The sequence below is a fragment of the Loxodonta africana genome, chromosome 13, assembly GCF_030014295.1.
Source record: "Loxodonta africana isolate mLoxAfr1 chromosome 13, mLoxAfr1.hap2, whole genome shotgun sequence".
Lineage (NCBI taxonomy): Eukaryota > Metazoa > Chordata > Mammalia > Proboscidea > Elephantidae > Loxodonta > Loxodonta africana.
This window is the reverse complement of record NC_087354.1, coordinates 69,503,777-69,518,385: the sequence shown is the minus strand read 5'-3', so window position 1 is coordinate 69,518,385 and position 14,609 is coordinate 69,503,777. Positions and strand designations below refer to the sequence as shown.

The following is a 14,609-nucleotide window of genomic DNA, read 5'->3' as shown; positions in this document are numbered from 1 at the left end:
GGTTTTTTTGGGTTTGAAGATTTGGATATTTCCCTCCAATGATGTGGCTGAGTTATTTGCTGTGAGAAGAGTTCAAGGGCAAGGGCAAGGGCTTTACTGGTGAGAAGCAACTCTGCATCATGCTAGAAGTGGAAGAGCTGGGATCCCAACACAGGCAATGGTGAGAAAGAGCTCTGCATCATGCTGGAAGTGGAAGAGCTGGGATTCCAATCCAGGCAAGCTGGCTACAGAGGCCACCATGCTGTGTTACCTCCTGTGCTGAAAGAAATACACTTGCTTGGGCAAGGCCTATGGAGCCAAAATGATGGTAAATAAAAACTCAGTTTTCTCCCATTTGGTGGATCACCAGAAAACGTGTCAATTAAATGCTAATTAATGCATTTTAGGTGCTAAAAATAATGTAACGGTAAAGAACAGCAGTGTAACTTTCAAATTTCCCAAGACATGTGCCATCTTGTAATTACTTTATCACATTCAGGCAGAATATGTAAAAAAACCAAACCCATTGTCATCGAGTCGAATTCAACTCATTGCAACCCTATAGGACAGAGTATAACTGCCCCATAGGGTTTCCAAGGACTATTGGTGGATTCGAACTGCCGACCTTTTGGTTAGTAGCTGTAGCTCTTAACCACTGTGCCACCAGGGCTCCTGTTAGTAGTAAAGTTATGTAATAATTCCATCTCATACTCTTGTTCTGTAGGCAATGTTTGCTTATAAGTAGAATTCAATAGGGTGAAGCAATGTAATGAGAGAAAAAGGCAGAAAAAAAAAAAAAAAAAAAGAACAGGAATGAGAGCTTCAGAGAGTATCAACAACCGAAAAGATACTGTATGTACCTGAAGGAAAAGATCACCTAGTTTATCAAACTAATTCTTCCTACAAGGAAAAAGGAAAGGACTAGGTAGAGCAGAAATAAAGCAGGGATTTTACAACAAAAAACCTAGATTTTTACTTAGTTTTCTAGCCATAGCTGAGTGACGCTGGTCAACCCCTTTAACCGTACTAGGCATGAGTTTACCAACCAGTGAAATGGGCTAAAGGAGTCCCTGCACGGCACAAATGGTTAAGAGGTGGAGTACTAACCAAAAAGTTGGAGTTTCAAGCCTACTCAGAGCCACCTCGGAAGAAAGGCCTGGCGACCTGCTTCGAAAAGGCCACAGCGTTGAAAAGCCTACAGAGCACAATTCTACTGTGCACACACGGGGTCGCCACGAGTCCGAACTGACTTGACAGCAACTAACAACAACGATAAAATGCTACCTCCAGTGAACGCCTCACCCATGTCTTCCTCTGGGAGGGGGTGTGCTATCCCGGCACTACAGGATGTTTAGCAGTCTATCCCTGACATCTACAAGTTAGATACCAGTGGCGTCTACCTCCTTCCCCCACGCCCCATCATAACAGCCAAAAATGTCTCCAGATATTGTCAAATATCCCTTAGGCAGACAAAATCATCCCCAGTTGAGAACTACTGCTCTAATATTTTAGCAACAGCCACAGTTCTAGATGCTGGGGATACAGCAATGAACAAGACACATAAGATGCCTAGCCTCAGAAAGCTTACATTCTAAACCCAGGGTGGTGGCTACCAAGATTCATTTTTACCACAATCCTCATCTAAACCAGTTAGTCACTATCAGTGGCAATCTAGATATAAGTGCATGGATTGAACCTTAATTTCATCCCTTTGTTGACCGGGGATAATAATAGTTTACTTAATAGCTGTGTAAGAAGAAATTAAAAACAGTGACTTAAAACACTCTCCTTCAACTGGACTAAACCAAAAGCAAAGAAGTTTCCTGAATAAAGGGATTGCTTTGAAGGCCAGTGTAGCAGAGGCGGGGGTTTGGGGAAAATGCTTTCAGAGGACATCTAAGTCAATTGGCATAATAAAAATCTATTAAGAAAACATTCTGCATACCACTTTGGAGAGTGGCATCTAGGGTCTTAAATGCTAGCAAGTGGCCATCTAAGGCATCAAATGGTCTCAACCCACCTGGGCCAAAGGAGAATAAAGAACACCAAAACTACAAGATAATTATGAGCCCAAGAGACAGAAAGGGCCACATAAACTGAGACTACATCAGCCTGAGACCAGAAGAACAAGATGGTGCCCAGGTACAACTGATGACTGCCCTGACAGGGAACACAACAGAGAACCCCTGAGGGAGCAGGAGAGCATTGGGATGCAGACCCCAAATTCTCATAAAAAGACTAGAAGGACCCCAGAGACCGTGGTCCCCAGATGTTCTGTTAGCCCAAGACAGGAACCATTCCCAAAGCCAACTCTTCAGAGAGGGATTGGACTGGACAATGGGATAGAAAATGGTACTGTGAACACTGAGCTTCTTGGATCAAGTAGACACGTGAGACTATGTGGGTAGCTCCTGTCTGGAGGGGAGATGAGTGGGCAGAGGGAGTCAGAAGCTGACCGAATGTGCACGAAAATAGAGAGTGGAGGGATGGAGTGTGCTGTCTCATTAGAGGGAGAGCAACTAGGAGTATAAAGCAAGGCACATATAAATTTTTGTATGAGAGACTGACTTGATTTGTAAACTTTCACTTAAGGCACAACAAAAATTAAAAAAAAAAACAAAACACTTGACTTAAATTAAGTACTCTAAAATAGGTAATACAGACCTGAACCCACTGATAAATTTTAGTGTCATTAAACATGGGAAACCAGAGAGCACAGGCCTCCTGATGTGATACAACAGGAAAAATACAGCACCACTATGACCTATTCTTGAAAAACAATAACAATGACAACAAAAAAACTTAACCTGGGTCTAATAAAATCTATAGATCTAATAGTTAGAGAAAACATGATTCGTTTACAGGCTAGGGAAGCATGTTAAATGGCACCATGAGGATACCATCAGCCTCTCTAAAATGTAGAAAATTTTCTTTTACAAAATGACCTAAGTTTATCAAATAAATGCCTGTGTGTGTTGTAGAGGGGGATGGCCTGTATGAATTAAAACAGACTTAAAACACAGTCATGATTTTTTTTTCATTCTTTTACTCATTTTAATTTTTACTCTCTACGTACTTATTCTTCATCTAACCCCAAGCTGTTTCTCATTAATACCTTCATTTATTTTTAATAAAGGATGATGACTCATAAAAATGTTGAATCTTTTCTAACTCCAGTCCTAGATATTTTCTGTAATGAATGCAAAACTTAAGTTTATCTTCAAAGCTCTTTAAGTGTACTTCTTTTCAAATAGCTTTGCACTTGATGAATTATCATCATAAGGCTCTGCATTCAAGCAGTTTAAACTTAAGCTAAAAAATCTTCCTTTTTATCCTAAAACTTAGTAAAATACTGTACGGAATTCAGTGAACATCCTTTTTTCTCAGCATTTCATAATGTTTAATTTCTGAAAATCATGTATATAATAGACACCAATTTCAAGACCCAAGTCAATTTCAAAATCATCTAAGGTCTTTTGCAATTTACCTAAAAATTAATGTTCACCATTAGTTACCTTACTTTCAGGGACACTATTAGGCACCTCATAACTTTTCTTCTTTTTACAGGGTTTAATTTAAACATTGATATTTAAGTTCAGAGTCAGCATCTATATTATGCTAGATATCTAAATGGTCCACTCTTTTCTTCTGTTACTGAGAGATGGCTTACCTCAAATACTGTTTTAGGGCACTTGTTATCGTCTTCACTTCCCAGTCAACGGAATTCTCCAGGTCCACCTCATTGCATGTTTTTACATCTAGTGAGCAAGCAAGAATGAAAAAATACTTAAAACCTTGAACATTCAAAGGCTTTCTTGACTGGCTCACAAAGCTCCCATTTTTAAATAGCCAAAGCACAAACAATCCTATGGTTTCCTACAAAAACATTACATATAATTTCTCATACTACTGTAAACCATGTGCTATTATTAGACATTTCTAGTACTTCAGAAAATCTGTAGTAGAGATTAGAGCAAAAGAACAAACATTGAGCTGGAAGCCAGGGGGAAACTGAACATGGTTCAGCATTTCAACGTCCACAGCTGCAATTCATGTACCCAAAACCAAAAATCAAACCCATTGCCAATTCCGACTCAAAGCAGCCCTATAAGATAGAGCAGAACTACCCCATAGGGTTTCCGAGAAGTGGCTGGTGGATTCGAACTGCCAGCCTTTTGAATAGCAGCCAAGCTGTTAACCAGTGCACTATCAGGACTCCAATTCATGTATACCTGCTGTTATTATTATTAATTATCATCATCATCATTATTATGGGTGTTATTATTACTACTAAAGGTATACAGTCAATAGTCATGACACAGAGCACGTGGCATTTTCACTGTATGTGTGCATCTAACTTGTCTGAGGTGGTGTTATCGCAACCACCCTGTGTTATGACAGGGGAAATGTGGGCAACACAATTAACAATAAAATGGTTATCAGAATGCAACCCTAGTGGTGTACTGGTTAAAAGCTACGGCTGCTAACCAAAAGGTTGGTGGTTTGAATGCACCAGGCACTCCTTGGAAGCCCTATGGGGCAGTTCTAGTCTGTACTATAGGATTGCTATGAGTGGAATCCACTGGAGGGCAACAGGAATAAGAATATGTGTAGATATAACCTTGTTTGGAAATACAGTTTTCTTTGTTAATTAATATCTGAGTAGAAAAAAAAAGTGGGTTTTAAATCTAATTGCTTCTGAGTTACAAAAAGAAACAGATTAGACACAGACACACCAAGGAACCAAGGAAATGCCAAGGACGACCTACAAAGAAGGAACTGACACAGCTGAGACCCTGATTTGGACTTTTAGTCTCTAGAACTGCAAGAAAATTAATTTCTGTTCTTTGAAGTCGCTCATTTGGGGTATTTCTATTATCGTAGCTCTATGAGACTAAGACAGATACCAAATGATCAATAAAAACAAGCCTGGTTTTCTACAGTCTTATCATGCAAATGAGAAGACAAGAGATTCATGAAAGAGACTTTATTTCTCCCTCACTCCAGAATGACACTTCAACTAAGACCAAAAACACAAGCTGCTCCGGTATTTTCCCTCTTGTGGTCAATTTCTCTGTACAGAAAAGGAAACATCTTTTCAGTATTTTCTTTTCAAACGCACTAAAAAGAAAAACTTGTCAAATGAGACCACGACAGTAAGTCACGCACGCCACTTAAAAGTTTTAGGTTTGGGTGTGAAGAAGGACAGATGACAACGGAATGCTGTTCTCAAACTCTTTGAAAATAAAGGAAAACAGGAAGTGATGGTTATTCTACAGCCGTAACATCATACATACGAAGTCAATTACTCAAAAGTCTGGAGACCTTTTAAGGCACTTCAACATTTCCTGATTACAGCAACTGACAGCAATGTGCAATAAACTGCAACAATGGCAATCGACAGTGATTACATTTCGATCAGTTCCTACAGTTCAGGACTCATTTGTTACCGAGCTTGTCAGACAAGTCATAGATACATTCAAAAAATCAAATTAAGTACCCTGATTAAACGTGCAATCCTTCATAACCAGGACTAAATAATTCTGTTCTAAAGGCTTTGCCAACCAATTACTTCTATAACTGAATATTCTCTCTCTCATTAAATCAATTATTTAAATCTCATTTTAAAATACAAATCAGATAACATTTTCAATCAACTTGCTACCAGCAAATCACCACTTTAAAATCCAAGGGGATTTCTAAAAGGAAATCTTTTATTTTCAGCTTTCTACCAAATCATCATTCTGTATTTTGAGAACCATATTCTCTCTATGGAAAAATAAGTCATGCTTCTGACTTCATGGAATAAAAAGCAGCTGTCACATCAGATGCAAATGACTACATGGTGTCTATGTTTTAATCCCCTATTAAATTTTCACTGTTTTCAAATAACTCAATCATCCCTAGCAGTCCTTTATAATGTACTGGGACTAGGCAGAATTTGTTACTAACTTCTTTGGGATTCAGACTTGGGGTTGTTCATTCAGGATATATGTTCCATCATAAATGAGATAGAAATTTTACTTCCTTTCTTAGAAAGGGACAACAAACACCTCATGGATTAGTTAAAAATCTAAACTAACATGCACGGACTTAGATAATTGGTTTTTTATTTGGATAAATGTTTCATGGTTCTAATCAGTGGCTCTTTTTTAAAAAATTGTCAATTTTCTCTTAACCTAATGCAAAGCACTTTTTTATGGAGCTGCTAGCATCCCACCCTACACCGACTTAGGGTAGTTTATTTTTCCTCCCATCTATGTGACAAAACTGTCCTACAAATAAAACTAAACGGGGTAATATTTTTAAATGAAATGCTTCTGAATTGTTTGTTATTTCTTGTTTTCTATGGCTGTATGTCTAAAATATGACAGCAGTGGGTTTAGTGGGTTATGTCTAAAATTAGATAGAGGCAGATAGGCAGATAGACAGGTAGGCAGACAGATAGGCAGATAAGTGGATAGGCAGACAGACACATAGACAGACAGACAGATAGAAAGACAGACAGACAGACAGACAGACAGACAGACAGATAGATAGATAGATAGATAAAACCATCTAGCCCTTTCTGCAAATTAGATTTAGAAATAATGGCCTAATTCACCAGGCCATGTAAGCTACTACAATATTTTCTCACGATTTCCCCCCAAACTCTGATATTTTCATTCTAAACAAAAGAAGAAAGAATAAATGACAATTCTAGCTCCTATCAGTTCTAGTCTGCCATAACGACTGCAATTAGTCTTTGACATTCTCACCCCATTTACTAAAAAACCATGACTCAACCAAAGAACTTGATCTGACACTTCTCCCTGCCTTCTCCAACTGCTCCAAGTTTCTATTAAAAAACTGCCTTACCAGACTGTGTGTGCCCTCTGTTAGAGACAGCAAAGAGGAAGGAAAGGAAAATGATCTATAAATGAAAGAAAGGCAATTGCTCACATTGGGCATTTTCTTTGAAGAATTTAAGAAGATTTGGCCCAAGGAAAGAAGGGCTAGGAGGCTGCTGAACTTTAAAAAAAAAAAAAAATTGAGCAGACTGCTGCTACGTTCTGCTCCCAAGGAGGAGGGCCACTCAGAAGAGAAGCAGCTTAACACAATGGAGGAAAGCTGCTGCCCACACCTTACCTGAACTGGATGAGTATAACTGACTTCTCTACTTAGAGAATTTTCTATGGTCAGCTGCCATTACTATTTCAGCTTGATTTGGGGGGAAGGAGGAAAATAATGAAAGAACAAAAACAAACATTTTTCTCTATTTTCATCTTAAGTGTGAAGAGGAAAAATACACCAAAAAGAAGACAAGTGAACTGGAACAAAGGAGAATGAGAAAACCAAAGATACAAGGGAAAGATTAGTCTAAATCACAAGTACTACAGCCTCCACCAGACTGAGTCCAGCACAACTAGGTGGAGCCCAGCTACCACCACTGACTTTTGTGACAGGGATCGCAATAGAGGGTCCTGGACAGAGCTGGAGAAAAATGTAGAACAAAATTCTAACTCAGACTTACTGGTCTGACAGAGACTGAAGAAACCCTGAGAGTATGGCCCCAGACTCCTTTTTAACTCAGTACTGAAGTCACTCCTGAGGTTTGCCCTTCAGCTCAAGATTAAACAAGCCCATAAAACAAAAAGGGACTAAATGGGCACACGAGCCCAAAGGCAAGGACAAGAAGGCAGGAGGGAACAGGAAAGATAGTAATGGGGAACCCAAGGTTGAAAAGGGTAGTGTTGACATATTGTGGGGTTGACAACCAATGTCACAAAACAACATGTGTATTAATCGTTTAATGAGAAATTTGTTTGCTCTGTAAACTTTCATCTAAATCACAATTAAAAAAAAAAAAGACAAGGGAAGAAAATATTCAAGAGATTAAGCATCCCCCTTTCTTAGAAATCATTACATGCTTTTTACATATATGAGTATTTAAATAACACTTAAAACATTTAAGGCAAACAACATAAAAACATTTTCTATAAAATTAGCAGTAATAACAAAAAACAATACCAAAGTAAGTTAAGTAGTTTTTAAGAATTGAAGAGAACTTAAAAAAAAAAAAGCAAAGGTAATTAAAGAAAGAGAACTAAGTAAAAAGTAAACAGTAGTTCTCATCAAGAAAGATAAAATGTCTTGGGACTTTTTCTCAGAGACTCACAAATTATATTAGTTATCATTTCTACAGAGGAAAAAATGCATTATAAACAAAACATGCTTTGGGAAAATCGAAATTTGAAATAAACATACAATGAGTAATAATTTTAAAAATTAACTGCCGAGTACCACAAACTGGAGTCCTGGTGGTGCAGTGGTTAAAAGCTCAGGCTGCTAACCAAAAGATCAGCAGTTCAAATCTATAAGCAGCTCCCTGGAAACCCTACGGGGCAGTTCTGCACTGTCCTATAGGGTCACTATGAATCGGGATCGACTCAACAGCAATGGATATATATATATATAAACCCAATGCCGTCGAGATGGATATACCATAAGTTGGCAAGATTATCAGAACTAATTTATTTAGGGAAAAACAAAATTACACAACTGGTTTAAATAAGCAATGTTAAAGTTTTGGCAGACCCACCCAACCTTTTTTCTCCTTAAGATATACAACCTTAAAACAACACAGGAAGGTGGGAAAAAATGGAGACAAAGAACATCCATGGGCAAGTGTATTCATGACTATTTAGAAATTCTAAAATCCATTTTTTAGAAGAGGCAGACATTATTTTAATTCAAACACTTAAACAGGATGAAAGAAAAGGAATATTTGAAGCAAATCTTAAATTGACTAGGAAACAGTAAATAAATCTATTTTATTAAGGGTTAAGGTTTGTGTTGATATAGTAACAAGAAAATTGTATTAATGCTAATAAAAATTGCCAGTGTATGACTTACCATGCTAAATTCATACTAGGGACTAACTCCAGATTTTAAGAATTTTAAGAATTTATATTATGTAGCCCTTTTAAATGAATTACTTAATGAGGAAATAACAATTCAGTATCTTTCCCTTGCGTCAATTCTCTAACTTCCTCTGTTTATAGGATAATATTACTGAAAATGATAGCATTTCCCTTGCCAGCAACTTGAATTAGGCCATGTCACCCTTGTGCTCATGAAAAGCAAAACAGTTTTCCAGGTCATGAATTTTTGAGGGTTTAGATATTTGAAAACACCTTGCAAGTTAAGGACTATCTCGGGACACTTCCCATGAGCAAAGGAAACCACCAACTGAGTTCAGGAAAACAGAGCAAGTTGGACTTTATGAGATTCAGAACAAATTTTGAGACAGCTTAATACTTCAGGGTGACCACAGAGACACCCTTGTTCGAACTTTTCTTGAATATGAGCAAGAAGAGGATAAAGATTATGCCAGAATCCTTATGATCAATTTAATGCCAAAGTGTACCTTTTGGCCCAAATCTCTGGGTCTGATACCAGCAGAGTCTTCTAATTCTAATGATTATAACACCATACTGGAAATGAGAGAAGTGTTTCTAATTTTAAAATTAAGTAAAAGCAGATGCTGTAGTCCCATTAAACTCTTCCAGCTGCTACTGAACCACTGGCAACCTGAGTTTGTTTAACTTGGAGCCCACTGATGGTAAAAAGGAAAATCTGACTGTCAAAACTGCACGCCCAAGTTAAAGCAGAGAGGAAGAAAATGAAAACAGCTCAGGAAAGCAAACGTACTCTAATAAGGCTCTCCAACTGATGACGGGTAATTTTTTTCTGTGGTTAGAAAGCTAAAAAAAGGTTGTTGCTTATTAAATCTTTAATTCAAATACAGCCAAACAACTGATCCTATCTGTAACACATCAGTTATTTTATTCATCTGGATTCATGCGTCCTAAAAATGAGTCTTTACTGCAATGATTTCAGAGGTAGACAGGTTTAAATGCACTGACAGCACACCTGAGGGCATTGTTAATATTGATTAATTAAAGTGAGATATCAAATAAATTAATATTTAACAAGGTCATAATGACAGACTGGTGTGACATACAGGCTCTCCAGCCTGATGAGTCGTCATCACTCCTCAAGAGGCAGCCTGCTCTGCAGTGGGGGAGTGGAGAGGGAAGTGGAGCGCCTTACAGGTAGCACCGAACTGACAGCAGTGTGTAATGTAAAAGCGCTCTGTCATTCGCATAATGTCTGGGGCAATAAAATGAATTCACTTTCTGGCTTCCTATAGTCGGCCCTGCCAAAGAACACTGTGTTATCAGCACAGATGGAGCAGGCATGGTTCTGGAGAAGAGCCTGGTGCAAACTACAAACAAGCCACTCTGAATACCAATGAATCCCTGAGAAGCAGACCCTTTCTGTCAAATGACAGTTTGGGAAGCTCCATAAAAATGAGTGAGTCCCACTGGTCTTGTCCAACCAAGTGTAGTGTCAGGGCTCTGGACGGTTAATTTGGATGCCACACAAATCTCAGGCGCCTGGCTGTTGCTTTCCTGGGAGAAGGAAGCAAGAGAAGATGTTCCCCTATGAGCAGCATTTTTTTTCCTTTCATTTCTTAGTAAGTGAAGAAATAGTGGATAATCAGTGCTGATGCATACACTAATCTTTCTCTGAGTCAACCGCCTCTTCTTAAAAGAAAATTGATTTAAGCAGCGGGAGAAAAGAATGAATTCACGAGTATGCTGTACATTACTATGGGGTATTCAGCTGTCAAGTCAATGCACACAAACAAATAACGCACGGAAAAATGATTAGAAAAGAGGCATACCCATCAACATACTCAGAAGTCTCTGGACCTTTGAACTCACCCCCACAACTCTGTACAATCCTTGGTCATTTATACCTATTGGAAGAGACAAAATGTTAGGAAGATACAAGACTTGTATTTTAAAAGCTGTCATCAAACAGTCACATTCAGAATCCTTGCTAGCTCACATTAGTGGCGTTCCTGTTGACTATAAAAATGATGTTTGACAAAAGCTAGTGTTTACCAACTTGTTTTAGCAGCTCCGTGTTCCTGAGTTGCGGATGGAAAATAATATCGTAAAAGAATGTTGCGCGTGGACAAAAAGTCATATGCATTAACGTTAATGCCATTAGCAAGTTAAGGGGTACTCCTGGATACCCTGAAACGCATACCAACGCAATTTGTAAAGATTCATAAAAATGTACATGTTTACTACATTTACTTGCTGTTGACATTTTTCTTAAAAAGTTTCAGCCTTTTAAAAATAATATGGTAATGATTAATACATGGAAAGAAATCACTGTTCAGCTGATTCTTGAAGATCATGGAAATCCGGCCAAAGCTACGGCAAAATTCTATTTCTTTTCAAGAGCGGTCACATGCCCTGTCTAGTGAGGAGCTTTGAAAATTCAAATCAGAATCACTGCAAACTCTCCACCCAAATGAACCAAATCACTGCCACATCTCTCTGAACAGACCTAAAACAATGTGTCCGTGAGTACGGTACCCCAATGCCATCAGGCTGATTCCCACTCACGCGGCCCCATGTGTTACAGAGCAAAACTGCTCTGTGGGGTTTTCTTAGTTGTAATCTTTATGGAAGAAAATTGCCAGGCCTTTCTTCTGCAGTGATGCTGGTTGAGTTTGAACTGTCAAACTTTAGGTTAGCAGACAACCATTTGCACTACCCAGGGACCTCTGAGCAAGACAGATAAGAAATAAAAGCACGGGGGGAGAAAACTTACCATCAAACATAGCTTAGTATTTTGAACAAGTGGCCTTGTTTGGATTCTGATTTGAATAAACCAATTGTAAGTAAAAAAAAAAAAAAAAAAATTCTTGAGACAATCAAAAAACATTGTAACATGAAGATCATGTAAGAAAATGTCCATATTTTTTAAAGTTGCATACTGAAAAATGCAGGGGTGAAAGTAAGCTATGTTAAATATGCTTTATGAGGGTGGATGGGACAGATGAAGCAAAAGTGACAATACCGTGATCACTGTTGAATCTGGGTAGTAAAACATGAGAGTTCATTGTACCACTCTCTGGTTTTTCTTTTTTTTACGCTTGAATTTTCTCATAATGACTTTGGAAAATGATGACTTATTACCTTTACTCCTCGGAAAGGTTGCAGCTTTCTCACTGCGTGTTTATTTTCTGCACGAGGCATGTTAAAGCTAACAAGAACACAACTAGCTGACAAGGAGATGATAGCTCTGGTTCCCAAAGTTTCCAAAACAAAACAACAACAACCAAAAAGAGCCCACGGAATTTGCCCAAAGGGGTTATTTTCTCTTCACCTCCCTGCATGGCATGATGAAAAGAATAACAGAGAGATGCTGTCACAGCTCAGGCTCTCATTAGCTGAGACCTGGGACAAGGCCTGAACCCTCTGAGTCTGGATGCTTCTTCTGAAATCAAGGGCAACGCTTTATACCCTACGTCATGATGAAAGAAAATGAAGTGATACCAACACGTGTTCTATAAATTGTAACACACTACATACACGAAGGTCGTATTTGGGCTCTCATTTTAATTTTTTTCAACTTGAATTTGCATATGAGCAATTGATAGTCTGTTCTGCAGCCGCCTATTGGCCTTGTTCTAACTGATGATATTAAGCTTCTCCATTGTCTCTTTCCAGAGATGTAGTCGAATTGATTTCTGTTTATTCCATTTGGCCAGGTCCATTTCTGTTTATTCCATTTGGCCAGGTCCACATGTATAGTCACCATTTATGTTGTTGAAAAAAGGTATTTGCAAAGAATGAGTCGTTGGTCTTGCAAAATTTTATTATGCAATCTCCGATGTCATTTCTATCACCAGGGCCATATTTTCCAACTACTGATCCTTTTTCTTTGTTTCCAACTTTTGTATTCCAATCACCAGTAATTATCAATGCAATGTGATTTCATGTTTGATCAATTTCAGACTGCAGAAGTTGGTGAAAATCTTCAGTTCTTCATCTTTGGCCTTAGTGGTTGGTGTTAAATTTGAGTAACAGTCAAATTAATTGGTCTTCCTTCTAGGCATATGGATATTACCCTATCACTGACAGCTTTGTACTTCAGGACAGATCTTGAGATATTCTTTTTGACAATGAATGTAACACCATTCCCCTTCAATCTGTCATTTCCACATAGTAGAGTATGTGACTGACTGATTTAAAATGGCCAATACCAGTCCATTTCAGCCTAGAATACTGATCCTTATGCATTTTGTTTCATTTCTAATGACTTCCAATTTTCCTAGATTCATACTTCGTACATTCCATGTTCCAATTATTAATGGATATTTACAGCCTGTTTCTTCTCATTTTTGAGTCATGCCACAGCAGCAAATGAAAAGACGGGATGAAAGCTTTACTCCATCCACATCATTAAGGTCAACTCTACTTTAAGAAGGCAGCTCTTCCTCAGTCGTATTTCAAGTACCTGTGAAACTGAGGGGTTCACCATCTAGCACCATATCAGAAAATGTTCCACTGCTTTTCATAGGGTTTCAAGGGCTAATTTTTTTTTTAGAAGCAGGTCGCCAGGTCCTTCTTCCTAGTCTACCTTTGTCTAAAAGCTCTCCTAAAATTTGCCCACCATGAGTGACCTGTTGGTATTTGAAATACCAGTGACTTATGTCCCAGCATCACAGCAACACACAAGACACCACAGTATGACAAACTGACTGACAAGACTATCCCTTCAGTATATCCCACCTGAATTTAGAGACCATGTCAAGAACAGATATGGTACACAGAACACGAGTGACAGGAGACGAGATAAGTTGTGGAATGACATCCAGGACATCACACCTGAAGAAAGCAAAAAATCATTAAAACGACAGGAAAGAAAGAAAAGACCAAAATGGATGTCAGAAGAGACTCTAAAATTTGCTCTTGAATGTAGAGTAGCTAAAGCAAATGGAAGAAGTGATAAAGTAAAAGAGCTGAACAGATTTGAAAGGGTGGCTTGAGAAGACAAAGTAAAATATTACAATGAAATGTTCAAAGACCTGGAGTAAAAAAACCAAAAGGGAAGAACATGCTTGGCATTTCTCAAACTGAAAGAACTGAAGAAAAAAATTCATGCCTGGAGTTGCAATACTGAAGGATTCTGTGGGCAAAATATTGAATGACACAGGAAGCATCTAAAGAAGATGGAATATCTAAGATGCTTCACTTGTCTCACCCCTTTGGGAGCAAGGAAGAATGAAGAAAACTAAACATGCAAATGAAAGATTAGTCCAAAGGACTAAAGGACCACATCTACCACAGCCTCTACCAGCCTGAGTCCACTACAGCTAGATGGTGCCTGGCTACCACCACTGACTGTTCTGACAGGGATCTCAATAGAGGGTCCTGGACAGAGCTGGAGAAAAATGTAGAACAAAATTCTAACTCACAAAAAAAGACCAGACTTACTGGCCTGATGGGGACTGGAGAAGCCCTGAGAGTATGGTCCCTGGACACCCTTTTGGCTCAGTGAAGGAGTCACTCTCAAGGTTCACCCTTCAGCCAAAGGTTAGACAGGCCCATAAAACAAAATGAGACTAAAGAGGCTCAACAGCCCAGGGCCAAGAACTAGAAGGCAGGAGGGGACAGGAAAGATGGTAATAGGAAACCCAAGGTCAAGAATGGAGACTGCTGAAATGTCATAGTATTTTTAACCAATGTCATAAAACTATATGTGTACTAACTGTTTAA

General features: G+C 38.5%; 1 protein-coding gene across 5 annotated transcripts in view; it reads right to left on the bottom strand.

Moving 5' to 3' along the window:
* Positions 1-14,609, bottom strand: part of ARHGAP10 (Rho GTPase activating protein 10) — a 366,346-nt gene that overhangs the window by 133,318 nt on the left and 218,419 nt on the right. For 4 of the 5 annotated variants that reach the window (XM_023557138.2, XM_003417542.4, XM_023557140.2 and 1 more), the window contains 2 exons: positions 10,712-10,786; positions 3,650-3,737 (listed from right to left, as the gene is read on the bottom strand). In XM_023557138.2, coding sequence (XP_023412906.1) covers positions 3,650-3,737; positions 10,712-10,786 — 163 coding nt within the window. The remainder of the gene's footprint in view (positions 1-3,649; positions 3,738-10,711; positions 10,787-14,609) is intronic. The other variant, XM_023557137.2, reaches the window with a different exon arrangement.